General features: G+C 42.8%; 1 protein-coding gene across 1 annotated transcript in view; it reads right to left on the minus strand.

The window, feature by feature from the left end:
- RYR3 (ryanodine receptor 3) overlaps positions 1-7,236 on the minus strand; it is a 420,504-nt gene extending 413,268 nt beyond the window's left edge. Inside the window, exon 1 of the mRNA XM_078391770.1 lies at positions 6,563-7,236. Within this exon, the coding sequence (XP_078247896.1) occupies positions 6,563-6,613 (51 nt within the window). The 5' untranslated portion in view covers positions 6,614-7,236. The remainder of the gene's footprint in view (positions 1-6,562) is intronic.
- Between the last annotated feature and the right edge of the window lie 7,539 nt (positions 7,237-14,775).

Consider the following 14,775-nt stretch of genomic DNA (forward strand, 5'->3'; position numbering starts at 1 on the left):
TGGTTCCTCATCATTGCCCACAAGGATAAAATAGGTGAACCACAGTTTATCCAAATTCAAATAAGATGGTAGCTTTAAAAAAACACACACAGAGAACAAAAACATACACAGAGAACCTTTTGCACACTGAAAGAGGACAATCCTCTGGGGAGGATCACCTTGGTCTCACAATGGAAATCGACAATTTTGTTGTATGTCTTAGATAAGCTGTGTAGGTCATGTGCTGTTTGTACACCCGAATCTTCTTCTAGCCTTGGCATTCTGAGAAGTGAAAGAAGGAACCATAACAAGATTTCCTACTGCTGGCATTTCTTGTAAAAGGCGTGTCACACATCGTTTTTCAGAGATACCTTTTTGTAAAGAACCATTGCCTCCTGGGAAAATACATAGTGCAGCCCCTTGGTGAAGAATCTGGTTTGAATCTATCTAACCTGGCTGACTTGGGTTCTTCTGAGCAGGAAGGCATCTGAAGAACTTTTAGTCCAAATTAAACTTTATGTCAGCAACAAATGTGGTTCAAAATTGGGAAAGGAGTACGACAAGGCTGTATATTGTTCCCCGGCTTATTTAATTTATATGCAGAATACATAATGTGGAAGGCTGGACTGGAGGAATCCCAAGCCGGAATTAAGATTGCCAGAAGAAATATCAACAACCTCCGATATGCAGATGATACCACTCTGATGGCAGAAAGTGAGGAGGAACTAAAGAACCTTGTAATGAGGATGGAAGAGGAGAGTGAAAAAACGGTCTGAAACTCAACATCAAAAAAACTAAGATCATGGCCACTGGCCCCATCACGTCCTGGCAAATAGAAGGGGAAGATATGGAGGCAGTGACAGATTTTACTTTCTTGGGCTCCATAATCACTGCAGATGGAGACAGCAGCCACAAAATTAAAAGACGCCTGCTTCTTGGGAGGAAAGCGATGACAAACCTTGACAGCATCTTAAAAAGCAGAGATATCAGCTTGCCAACAAAAGTCCGAATAGTCAAAGCTATGGTTTTTCGTGTAGTGATGTATGGAAGTGAGAGCTGGACCATAAAGAAAGCTGACCACTGAAGAATTGATGCCTTTGAATTGTGGTGCTGGAGGAGGCTCTTGAGAGTCCCCTGGACTGCAAGGAGAACAAACCTATCGATTCTAAAGGAAATCAACCCTGAGTGCCCACTGGAAGGACAGATCCTGAAGCTGAGGCTCCAATACTTTGGCCATCTCATGAGAAGAGAGGACTCCCTGGAAAAGACCTTAATGTTGGGAAAGTGTGAAGGCAAGAGGAGAAGGGGACGACAGAGGATGAGATGGTTGGACAGTGTCACCGAAGCAACCAACATGAATCTGACCCAACTCCGGGAGACAGTGGAAGATAGGAGGGCCTGGCGTGCTCTGGTCCATGGGGTCATGAAGAGTCGGACACGACTAAACGACTAAACGAACGTCGGCAACAAGGTGTGCTCAAGCTTATAGTGTGTTTCTAATCCTCTGTCTCCAGTACACATGCCTTGTTGGTATGAGAGCAGTGCCTTTTTTGCTGACTTCCCCTTCTATCTCAATGTATTTTGTTTTGTTTTTTGCAGTGGGGGAGCTCTCTGTATATTAGTAGTGTAGCCTTTTTTTGTGTTGCCAGCTCTCCCAACCCATCTAGGTTCCTTTCTTCGCTGGTGAGTTTCTGCAGAACCATTATCATGCTAAATGCTCATACATGTCAGCTGGGATTTGTGTCAACAATTTTTACTGCGCTACTCTTCAGTGAAACACAGATGTTCAGATAATTTTGTAGTTCCATTTCTTATGCAGTTCTGGTTCCAATTCTGCTTTTTTCCCTCTTCCATTTCAACTGGCCCAAGAATTTAAAGACAAATCTATAGCATGGATTTCTTCCTTGCATCCTTGCAAGGAAGCCTAAACTGGAGTTAATTTTATGGAATATCAAGTTAATCACTGTTTGCATTTGATTAGGATTCTCAAGCAAGTTTCACACATTCCATGGACACTGACTAAATAATTTTTGTGGTCATGCAGTCGTTTCTGAGCTCATGACATTACAACAGGCACATTTCACAGCACTAGTGTCACCATAAAATTGTTATTTGTATTCCAAATATGCTTTCTTCTTCCACTAGTGGCCAATAAGATGCCCTGTCTTGGGAAGATCACTAGTAGAACAGAAGGACAATATTTGCCCTCTCTACTTCATTGCCAGTCAAATCAGAGAGACACCGTTTCTTTACCTGCAGGGCGACTTCTAACTGCAACTATAAATTGGCTTTTCATCTATTCTTTCAGAAAAGATTCCTATTAGCTCTATATCACAGCAGTACATTCCATAGGTTTTTGCACACCATGTGAAATGGCATTTCAAAATGTTTATCTTAAAATGATGTTGTCACCAAATAACTGTGCTATGACATCCTGAAAAAGAATTGAATATCTTTTTCCACTCATGGTATTTATGTCCTTCCTAAAATATTCTTCCTATACGTCTAAACGTCTTCTTTTTGCAGCAGCCATGTTTTAGCTATGCATTGATTCTGCAGGTAAGCAGAAAAAGTAACAAGTGATTTTTCCCGCACATCACCCATATGCACCCCCATGAAAAAAGGGAGATAAGGACCTTAACCTTCTGAACTTCTTTTTTCACAGTTATGGAAAGCATACTGGGGGAAAATGGAACCTTACACATGTTCTCTTCCCCATGCTCCATGCCAAAGGTATTTAGAATTAATTTGCAAAGTAATAATGAAAATTGTAATGATTTTGGTTACAATATATCACTTGAGATTTCTGATTTATAGTTGTAGCTAGAAGTCACTTTGCAGGTAAAGAGACAGTGTCTCTCTGATTTGGCTGGTAATGAAGTAGAGAGGACAAATATTGCCGTTCTGTCCTACTTGTGATCTTCCCAAGACAGGGCATCTTATTGGCCACTGGTGGAAAAATAGAGCACATTTGGAATACAATTAACAATTTTATAGTGATGTTGGTGCTGTGAAATGTGACTGTTTTCACTGCATGCTCAGAAAAGACTGCATGAGCACAAAATTATCTATTTAGTGACCACAGAGAGAGGGGGGCTTATCTGTAGATAGTTTTTAATATTTGCTTGCTTTAAATTATTCAGTTGTATTTTGATTAGTGTATAGTTTAATTAGTTTTTTAATGTTTAACTTACAATGTTTTTAATTCTATTCTTTTAATATTGTGAGCAGCCTTGGATCCCATTATCGGGAGAAAGGCAGCCTATGAAGAAAACAACAACTACTAATAAGAATATTTTATTACATACACTATATACACATTAACATTATCAGTTCAGTCATGATTTCATGTTTGGTAGTTGTTTTGTCATAGTTTGTATTCATTGTGGGTGTATTTGTTTTCACTCTGCTTTCTGAATATACAATACAATTACAATATAATTATACTTTGTTATTCTGTTGTTATTGTCACTGTGCTACCCACATGCTCTCTGAGCCAAGTAATTATTTCATATTTGGAGAACAAGCTGAAAATACTGATTTTGGAATAATAAGGACTAGAGTTTGACGGTTACATGATCCAGAACAGTCTAGAAGTTATCTATTATTCTTTCCAGCATCCATACTGTAATAAGCCATTGCCTCTTGGTACAGTCTCAGTAAGCTGCAGTGAACATAAATTGATTCTCTACATATTTCCCACAATCCAGAAACATATTTCTGCATGTGTAATGGCCAACCATGGAAAGGTATCAAGTGTGTCTACAGAAATCTATTTTATAAAAATCTGCTGTACACCAACATTAAATATATGGGAGTCAAACATGAAAAGCACATGTAAGGTTAGCAGAATAATATTCAGGATTTAATTTAACTAGGATGCAAGCTCTGTGCCCTATAATTAAGAGTCCTGTAGTGCTTTAATTAAAAGAGTAAGCCATCTACATCCTACTCACATGTAGATGAGCATAAGCCCTAAACAACTGAGAAGGACATGCTTTTAAATCCACAAACTAGTGCCAGACCAGGATACATTATGTGGCTTGAACCCTGGCAGTATTATTCTGGAAACAGATGCAAGTGAATGGCCAAAAGTACCCAACAAGTACGTGTGGAACAACTATCCTGAAATGTCTTTTCTACATTGCCTAGAACAAGTAGGCAAGAACCTTGTGCAAATCCATAACTGCATAAACAAGTCTCAAGCTAGTCTATAACACCCACAATAACAAAATAGTTCTTCAGTTCCAAATCATAAAATCATGATGTAGCCAAGGAAACTTCAAAGATGAAGATTATAAGTACCCCTGCAAGGGTTATTAAAACAAAGCCACTTCAAAAGTACAAGGCAGCTGCTTTAAAATGACTCACTAAAATGTAGGCGTGAAATAGGGGGGCAGAAGCAGATTTTCTTTCTTGATTTGATTTGCATCGATTTTGGTGGTACATCCCTGTAAGCAGGAGTCCAAATAGCAAATGTCTCGCATGTTCTAAGTGTTGTAGTCTGAGAAGTCCCATGATTTATTTTCCACAATTACATGCAGAAGGGCAAACTTTACACAACTCCTGCCTTGAGCTTTGTCACATTTGTAATAGGCAACTGCAACTAGAGTTGGGGTTATAAATATCATGCATGTGAGAAATTACACTTTAAAACTAAAGGAATGAATAACTGCCTACAAACAAATGTGTTTTAAGACAAAGGGACTGAATTAGTAGCTATTTTAAGAGACAATCTAATAACTCGGTTGCAAGAGGACTTTCATATTGCACACATGCCTGAATTTGTGGTTCATGGACCAAAGAATAGAATGAATCTTTAGTATTTATAGCCACAACCAAAGCAGCATGCCAGAGGCTAATAAATAATTCTAGTCCCCTTGGCGTTTAGAATACAGGGAAAAGCTTAGTAGTCAATATCTTTCTCTGAATGAAAAGTTGCCTTGAAAAGATATTAAATCCAAATTTTGTGCATAATAATGACAACTATGGCCACAACATAAAATAAAAGCATATTGTCAATGGAAAAACAGTATGCATGACTTGGTAGTGTCAAGGAGAAATATACATCTCAAAGAAAGATACACCTTTACCCCATGTCCTGAGTAATAAATATAGAGTTCACTGAAAGACTGAAAGAGTTTTTGCCACTCTGAATAAGGAATATCGGTGGCAGCCTTCTCAGAGGCCACCTCACAGAGAAGACAGATATTCTTACTCTGTGAAGGAGAGAAAGCTTTTCACTTTGCTAACCACTGAAGTATGAAATGAAGCACCTTGGCAAGCTGCTCAGAAGGGTGTTGTGTCAAAGGCATACTTTAAAAGGTGCAAGGCTAATGCTATTGCAGAAGCTCTATCGCTATCCAATATAGACATTCAGATGCTTCAGTGGACCTAGATGGGGTGGTCCCATCACGATAAAGCAATGGGAAATGTAATGGGATTAAAATGCTCTCTATTGAAATCACCTCTTCCATCATGAGGGTTTCAGTGCCACAATCAGATTTTTTTTAAAGGACCACCTTTTAGAAAAAAGCTGCACCAGCCACCTTTTCTCACCTGCCTCCTCTTTTTTCCACCCATAACCCAAACTTTTCATGATAAGTGTTTATTCTGAATTACAAGTATCTCTATTTTGGAAATGCTTGCTTCTGAAAGTTGCTTGTAACTGGTAGAGATTTTTGTTCCTGGGATGGGTTTTCACAGTGAAGGTGAGGAACAGTGAATGGACCAGCTGAAGCAAGCAAGGCTGTTCCCAAGGAGAAAGGGAAAGCACCTCTCCTCTCTGTTAAGCAGTAAAGTTACAGTGTGGGTCGGATTCAGTCCAAAAGCAGAAAGGGTCATCATGCCAGTTGAGATCAAACCTTATAGAGGAACGGTGTGAAAGCTTGTTATGAGGCACTAAGAGAGATGCAGGATTCCACCCATCACCCCCATCTCCTAATCAACAGCTTTGTCCCGAGAAACCTCTGCACCCATTTTTAAGTATGCTCAATTGTTGACGCTCATCAAAGGACATTGACTGGTGTACTTCTGGAGCACATCTGGCCATGTGGACTCGTCTTGGGCTGTGGGTCTGGAATGAAGGCGGCGCGGCGGGGGGGGGGGGGTAAATGCAGAGATGTCACTCAACGACCCTCTTTCCAGGCGGCTTCGCAACCTTCCCCCTGTTATACCTGCACACCTTCTCTTAACCGTCGAGGGACGGTAACCTACAGCAAAGTTTCAGAGGCCAGGTAGCTGCCCTGCAGCATTTAAAAAACCCCAACGCAAAGTTGCCCCAAGGATGCTCCCGATCCACCAGGGCTGCCCGGCCAAGAGAGCGATGATGACACCCGTTTCGAGAGAGGCGGCCCGAAGCGAACCCCTTCCAGGGGCAGAGAAGGAGCCTTGCGTTATTCGCCCCCTTCCCCAAACAAACGTCGTTCCTGGGCAACCGAACGCGAGCTCAGAGGAAGGGGGGGGGGGAGCCGATGCCTCTCTTTCCCTCCGAATGGAGGAGACGCGATCGTACAGCAGGAACAAGCAAGGAGACAAAAGGGAAAAAGATCCTGCTGGCTGACCTAGAAAAACCGATACTTACAGTTCGTAGGAACTGTATCTCGTCCTCCCCTCCGTCCGCCCCTTCAGCCATGGCTCCGTGGGAGGGAATTCGTCGTTGAGCCTCGGAGGGTCTTCCCTGGCGGCAGCTCGCTGGGCTTCAAGACAGCTCCTTTTCCCCCCGATCTGTATTAGCATATAGCTAATCCATTGCCATATAGGGAGCCCAGCTAACTCCACTGCACTGCAGACTGTCAGTCAATCAACCCCCTCGCTGCCAGAACCAGTGGAGCCGCTTCCCCAATTCCACAGCAAACCAGCCAGCAACACCCCCACCACCCCCCTTCAACTTCACCAGTTCTCCTCCTCCTCCTCCCCCCACCTCTAGGGAGAAACCTCTAGTGAAGGCATTGCAGGAAAGCGCTCCGTGCATCACGGAGGGCTCTCCCTCGCCGCAAGCCTCTTTCAATGTCTCTCGACAGCCCAATAATAGAGAAATGTTAATGAAAAGCAAAACTCGGGCTGCCAGTTCGGGGGTGGTGTTTTGCAGCCTTAGAGACACCCACGGGCAATTAGCAAGTCTTCCCCTATTGACGACTGTTTCAAAGGATGGTGGAGCATTGACAATCAGCATCCCAGGGTGAAGATTTTAACAGCTCATTTGAGGCACCTTCCGATCATTTATGGCCCTTCCACAGGAGCAGCAGTTCTTGCTGGCAAGACCACGAATCATGTAAATCAGCTGCATGTAATTTTGGATGTTAATTATATTACCAGTAATGACTCATTAGTAGCTAAAATAACTAACAGGTGTGATCATACTTTGGACAGAACATGAGAAGGTAAGATGATCTCTTCTCATAGAAAAGGCAATAATGCTAGGCAAAGTTGAAGGCAGCAGGAAAGGAGGAAGATGCAACTTGAGATGGATTAACTCCATAAAGGAAGCCAGGGTGTTTAGTTTGCAAGGCTTGAACAGGACTATTAATTATAAGACCATCTAAAGGTCAGTAATTTAATTCATATGATCACTATAGATTTAAAGTGACTTGACAGCATATAAAACAGTGACTGTTAGCTGATATCCTTTCCCAGGAACAGCCATGCTTGACCCTTGCCCTGCTTGGCTTCTAAAAGCAGCCAATGGGGTTACTGTAGATTAGGTTGTGAACATTGTTAATGCTTTCCTGAAAGAGCGGTGCCTTCCCCTACATGCAAAGGAAAACCATTATCCACTCCATTCTGAAAGACCTAATTTAGCATCTTTAGGCCAATTGCCAATATACCCTTCATGGCCAAGGTGAGCAATCAGGTAGTGACAGAGCAGGTCCAGACCTACTTGGCAGAGGAGAACTGCCTTGATCCTTTCCCGTTCAGATTCAGGCTGTGGTGTGGTACCAAGACAGCGCTGGTTGTGCTGCATGATGATCATTTAAGGAGGACTGACGGGGAGAACACACCCTGTTGGTGTTCCTGGATCTCTCAGCAGCTTTTGATATCATCCATCTCAGTACCCTCATGGATAAGCTCTCTTAGGTGGGACTTAGCTGGCTCCAGTCCTTCCTTGGAGGCTGTGTCCAGAGAGTGCAGTTTGGGGATGAGACATCAGCCCCTTGGGCCCTCAATTGTGGGGTGCCCAGGGGTTGTCAGTCTTCCCAGTGCTCTTTAACACCTATGCCAAGCTGTTTGGGGAGGTAGTCAAGAGATATGAATTGTGTTGTTATCAGTACGCTGATGTTAAGCAACTCTATATCTCCTTCTCAACCTTTGCAGTAGATGCTGTCCAGATACTGGAGTGGTGCCTGTCTTTGGTTCAGGCATGGACTAGGGCTAGCAGGCTCAAGCTGAACCTGGACAAGATCCTTCTCCTGGCAGTCTGAAAAGCTTGTGGACATTCTGCCTGGGCTTGATGGTGCAGACCTCCTGCTTAGGGACCAAGTCTGGAACCAAGTCTGGATGTGCTCCTGGACCTGTCTCTCTGTTGGGATTCCCAGATTGCAGCCATGTCCAGGTTGGCCAACATACCCTCTAATTTTCAGCCCTGCTGGATGGCCCTTTGCCTCTAGCACCCATGACTTCGGCCCTGCATGTGTGTGTGACTCCACCCCTGCATGCAGGGTCCTGTCACGACTGGAACCCAATGCAACCATTGTGTGTGGAGAAGGAAGACACCTGCGTGCAAGGAGATAGAGAAGCATGCACGCGTGCACACACACACAGAGAGAGAGAGAGAGAGAGAGAGAGAGAGAGAAGAGCTAGCTTAGAGGGAACCTTGAGGTTGACCTTTAATTAGTTAGGACTGGTCTCCAGCTCTGCCCCTACTTAGAAGGAGAACCTCTCCAGATGGTCTCCAGAAAATTCAATCACATGTCCTCAGTCCTGGCTCACCTGCTCTGGCTACCTGTGACATCCTGGGTCAAGTTCCAGGTTATGATTCTTACCTAGAAAGCCCTCCACAGTTTGGGACCCCATTACTTCTTGGAGTGCCTTTTCCCAAGATTATCCACTCACATCACCAGATCCTCCCAGGCAATGCTCCTCTGGGTGGACACCCCAATGGAGGGCAGAAAACCATCAATGACAAGCTGGGTCTTCTTGGCAGTTGAACTAGCTCAGTGGAACCAGCTCGTGGTTGTACTGTGCCTGACCCCACTGAGGTTACTGAAGATGCTGCATTTGATGCAACCTCATCTGAATTTTTCTTTGCCTTGTGCCCAGCTGCTTTTAATATGTATATTTTGCACTGTGATTTGAAGTTGCTTAATTTTGTTAGTTGATTATTCTCTGCTTTTATCATAGCCTTTGTCATGTTTTTATTTTATTTTATTATGTTGTAAACTACTGAGAATAGTGCATTGCACTAATGAGGCAGTATATAAATGAAATAAATAAATAAATAAATAAATAAATAAATAAATAAATAAATAAATATATATATATATATATATGTGAATATCAACTGGGATCTTTTAAGCCCCATCCTAAGCATCAAAGTAAGCACAATCATTACAATAAATGTCTGTACATTTTGAAGTCTGGTAGAAAAGTATACCAAAATATTCTTTGATTCTATAACAGTGTTTCCCAACTTTTTTTTTAAGTCACAACCCCTTTTTATAATAGCCAAGAAATCTGTGACACCTGCCCCAAAACACTTGCATAAAGAGGCATATTAATGGGGTAAAGGAAACACATTAAAATTAGATTTTTCAGAATATAATTCTTGCCTAATATTTAATGCAACAGTCGTAGTTGCTTCTGGGCAAGAAGTTTCAAAATTTGCAGCTGAGCGTTTGTTAAAGCCATTTGCTCCCTCCCCCCCAACAGTCCCTTAACAGGTTCTGGGAGGTGGAGGTAACAAGGATGGGTTAAAATTGGGTTTTACTGGGATGGGGCAAGTTTTCCCTCAGGAAGGGAACTGTCAAGCTCAGTGCTTCTCAGTCATCCTGAGGTGAGGAGAGGAATTGCTTCAGCAATGGCCTTTTCCTCCTCCACCACCACTTCCCTCACTCTCCTTTCAGCCTGCCTCTGCCTCCTCACCTCTCAAAGCCCGCTATGGCCAGCCTGGCTTGCAGGGACTGCAGCTGGGTCCTGCCTCCCACTCTTTCCCATCCTGGTCCCCCGCCTGAGCCAGGCAGGCAGGGAGGTACCCAGCCAGGCAACCAGCCACCCAAGCCGAAGAGGAGCATCCACAGCCAGCAAGGAAGAGAGTGAAGTTTGGGAGCCCAGGCACCAAGAATCCCAGAGCAGGGAGCCAAAAGAGAGCTTGGATGGGGGGGGGAAGTACAATCAAAGGAAGGGTGGGCTTCGTGCAGAAGGAAATTGGGGAAGAGGGCACAAGTTGAGGGTGATGTGTCCCTCCAAAAATCATGGCGACCCCCCAGAAAACACTTTGTGAGCCCCTTGAACATTAATATAATGTTCCCTACAAATCACTGAATCCATAGACAGAATCTACCAGGAACTTATCCTCTGAAAATACAGGTGGGGTGATTAGCAGCATCACGTAACGCTCTCTGTCATTTGTAGAAACATTCTAAAATTTTGCCACTAAGTTGTCCTGAGGGATTGGAACATCACACAGTTTTAGCACTCCTTAATACGCTTTATGCATCTGCTCAAGCAGGTCTCACTGATTTTAATTAGGCTTAAATGGGTATAAGATTGCAATCTAAATATTTTTGTATTTGAGGATGAAACTAAGCTGTACAAAGTTTAGAAGGAACTTTAAAGAAAATCAAAACAATGAAACCAGTGAGGTTTCTTAAAGAATTACTTTGAGATAAAAAGGAAAATGGAATGTGGTTGCCAAGGTTCTGTTTGGACGCCAAGCATTTGAATCATACTGTGCCAATCTTGTATAAGATTTGCTGATCAACGAGTCATTTCTGGGGACACATCAAGAACTATTAGTTACTTTACAGTCCTAAATGGCTGGAGACCAGAGCTTTCTTCACAAGTGCCCTCCATGTGTACATTAAAAATATGAGACAGGTGTGCTTGTATTCATTAGTCCGGCCCAGATACCACATAGCCCACTGCCCCTGACTGCCTATCTTGTGTGTTTCAAACGATCTGTCTAGGTAAAGGTAAAGGTTCCCCTTGACATTTTAGTCAGTCATGTCTGACTCTAGGGGGTGGTGCTCATCCCCGTTTCCAAGCCGTAGAGCCAGCGCTTGTCTGAAGACAGTTTCCATTGCCACATGGCCAGCATGACTAGGGAATGCCATTTTACCTTCCCACCATGGTGGTACCTATTTATCTACTCGCATTTGCATGCTTTTGAATTGCTAGGTTGGTGAGGAGCTGGGACAAAGTGACGGGAGCTCACTCCATCGTGTGGATTCGATCTTATGACTGCTGGTCTTCTGACCCTGCAGCACACAAAGGCTTCTGCAGTTTAGCTCACAGCGCCACCATGTCCCTACAAACTGTCTACATTATCATATATTTCTACCGGTCACATGGAGCTTTTTGGCAGACAACAGGGTGTGTATGTATGCCTCAGTGGTTCCAATCCTATAACTAATGCTGTACTCTGAACTTAACAAGGGAAGGACCCACCATAACTACTACGGGACATAGCAGAAGCCTCCTGAACTAGTGGAAAGCATTGTGAGTACAGCTGGGCATCTCTCAGGCAATGATGTACAGCTGGCCAATTCTTTATTTCCAGAAGTATTACACTGCAAACTTGCTGATGACAATAATTTCTAACTTTTTAATTTGTTTTTAATTTTTATCTATATTTTAGGTATGTCCATAATTTTAAGTTGTGGAACACTATCATATGAATAGTGAAAGAGAAGCCTGGCTCTTTCCTCTTACCTATTCATAAACAGTCCTTCTCATTACAGCTGCTGCTGATGAGGAATAAACACAAAGTGGTATAAAGACCTTCTGCAGGTTCTCTCAAAGATTGGTCTCTCGGAGGTTAGCAGTCTGACAGCACCCCAGCATACTTTTTGGTTCCAAGAAGGCAGGAAGTGTAGTTTAGTGATCTCTGCCATGTAAAAAGAAAAAAAAAAACCAGGACTGAACAAAATACTTCATTCCTACTGTTTCTTTAGTATTTCTTACCTATTAGATCGCTCCCATTGTTTCCTGTTGAGGACCAGCATCACTTTGATAAGTAGGGGCTTGGTCTTGCCTGAACTCAGAAGAGCCACTGCATTGTTGGAAAAAAAAATTAAGAAAAGGGCCATGTAGTCCCCAAAACAATACAAATGCAGGATAAGACCACTAAAAAAATTGATACCTTGATAAGACCACTAAAAAAACTGAGCAAACATCAGACCATGAGCTTTTGATGATCATTCATTTTCTTCAGGCTATGCAACAGCAGTCCAGAAAATTATATATTTTTATTAGAGTCATAACGTTTCATGGTCATTGTTGATACCATGTGAACTTCATTGCTGCCGGTTGTTAAACCTCCCTTCTAGCTGAATCCTTAGAGTACTTCCAGGTCACCTGGCTAAGATTTTTGCTCTGCTCCTGTGGGCAAGGTCAAGGGCCTGAGTACATACCTGCCAACAGGCTTAATATATAGATGGTGGGGTTTGAGGTACAGCCTTGTAGACCAGCCAAAGAAGATGAGGGACAGGGCTCCTGTACTTTTAATGGTTGTACCTAATTGGAAATTTCAGCAAATGTAGTCAGGCAAATTACATTTGCTAAAGTTTACTCTTCCATACTGCTGTTAAATATAGTCATTGTGTCCTTTGTTCCATGTGTCCATGTGATACAACAGGACATCAGGGACAAGGGGATATCCTTATCTCTCTATCCCTCATAAGCTGAACGTACATTAAGGGCAGAAAGGGCATTTCAATGACTACTTCTACTTCTACATTAGGCATCCTTCAGTCTCAAAAGACTATAATAACGTGCTCTGTATGAAGGACTTGGAACAGCATCTAGTGTGGCTGAGAAGGCCAATTCAAGAGTGACAATCCCTTCCACACTGAAGACAAATACAATCTGTACCCCATCTGATTTTGTTGCTTTTGTGACTGCCTCTTTGCCTCGGCCTGCTGGACAAGGGTCTCTTCAAATTGGGAGAGGCCATGATGCACCGCCTGCCTCCAGGCTGAACGCTCAGATGTCAGGGTTCCCCATCTCTTGAGGTCCATTCCTAAGGCCTTCAGATCCCGCTTGCAGATATCCTTGTATCGCAGCCGTGGTCTCCCCCTGGGGTGATTTCCCTGCACTAATTCTCCATACAGGAGATCTTTTGGAATCTGACCATCAGCCATTCTCACAACATGCCCAAGGCAACGTAGACATTGCTGTTTCAGTAATGTATATATGTTAAAAATTCCAGCTCGATATAGGACTATTCTGTTTGGAACTTTGTCCTGCCAGGTGATACCAAAAATGCATCGGAGACAACGCATATGGAAGGTGTTCAGCTTCCTCTCCTGCCATGCACAAAGGGTCCAGAACTCACTGCAGTACAGGAGTGTGCTCAGGACACAAGCTCTATAAACCTGGATCTTGGTATATGTTGTCAACTTCTTATTTAGCCATACTCTCCTTGTGAGTATTGAGAACATGGTATCTGCTTTCCCAATGCGTTTATCCAGCTCAACATCTAGGGAGAAAGTGTCAGAGATTGTTGAGCCAAGGTACGCAAATTCATGAACAACCCCCAATTCTTGCGTGGACGATGGTAATAGAGGGAGGTGAGTCCACGCCCTGGCCCATGACTTGTGTTTTCTTCAGGTTGATTGTTAGACCAAAGTCTTGGCAGGCCTTGCTAAAATGATTCATGAGTTGTTGGAGGTCTTCAGCAGAGTGGGCAACAATGGCTGCATCCTCAGCGAACAGGAAGTCCTGCATGCATTTCAGTTGGACTTTGGTCTTTGCTCTCAATCTAGAGAGATTAAAGAGCTTTCCATCTGATCTAGTCCGGAGATAGATGCCTTCTGTTGCAGTTCCAAAGGCGTGCTTCAGCATTACTTGTAGAAATCTGCTTGTAATCTTTGTTCCACCATGTAGAACTTCCCTTTTATTCCAAAAGTACCAGAGAGTTATAGGCGTTCATATTGGATAGGGCTTGAGCATCTGGCTGCAGAGCCAGAGGTTTGGAGTTCGATTCCCCACTCTTCCTCCTTGACAGGAGCTGGACTTGATGATCCATAGGCTAAGATCCTTTCCAGCTCTGCAGTTCTAAGATTGTTTGTTTGTTGTGGATCCCAGATTTTAGAATACCTTCCCCACAGTAAAAAATGAAAATGAAAGTAATGTGGCACCTTAAAAACTAGCATATTTATTTACATGTACTATTTTGTATTTGATTGTAATGTAATTGATTACAAATCTCAGAAAAGTAACTCACATTGCAATTTTAAACAGAAATTAATTCTGCTACTCCCTGTTTTTCTGAACCTTTTAATTCCTTCCTTCCTTCCATATCTATCTTAAAAGGTTTTTTAAAGGGCTTAAATTTTAAACAGTCCCCAGGGTATGTCTAAGTCCATCACAGACAGAACAGTTGTGCAAATCCATTATGTATTTGGAGGTTTATATTGTGCAGACTCTGTAGATTCTGGTCATTGGTTCCATATGCAAGTTAAAGGTTCCCATAACAAAACCCACAAGCTGCAACCTTGACTCAGGTTATGGCCTCCTGTAGCCTTCTAAAAAGCAATCAAAGAACCGCCCATTTTGTCTGTAATTTAAATACTTAAAATAAAATACGTATTAATAGGTATAACTTGTTTTGGCAGAGGGAATACAGCCTCTCCATCT

The sequence above is a fragment of the Pogona vitticeps genome, chromosome 1 (genome assembly GCF_051106095.1).
Source record: "Pogona vitticeps strain Pit_001003342236 chromosome 1, PviZW2.1, whole genome shotgun sequence".
Taxonomy (NCBI): Eukaryota; Metazoa; Chordata; class Lepidosauria; order Squamata; family Agamidae; genus Pogona; species Pogona vitticeps.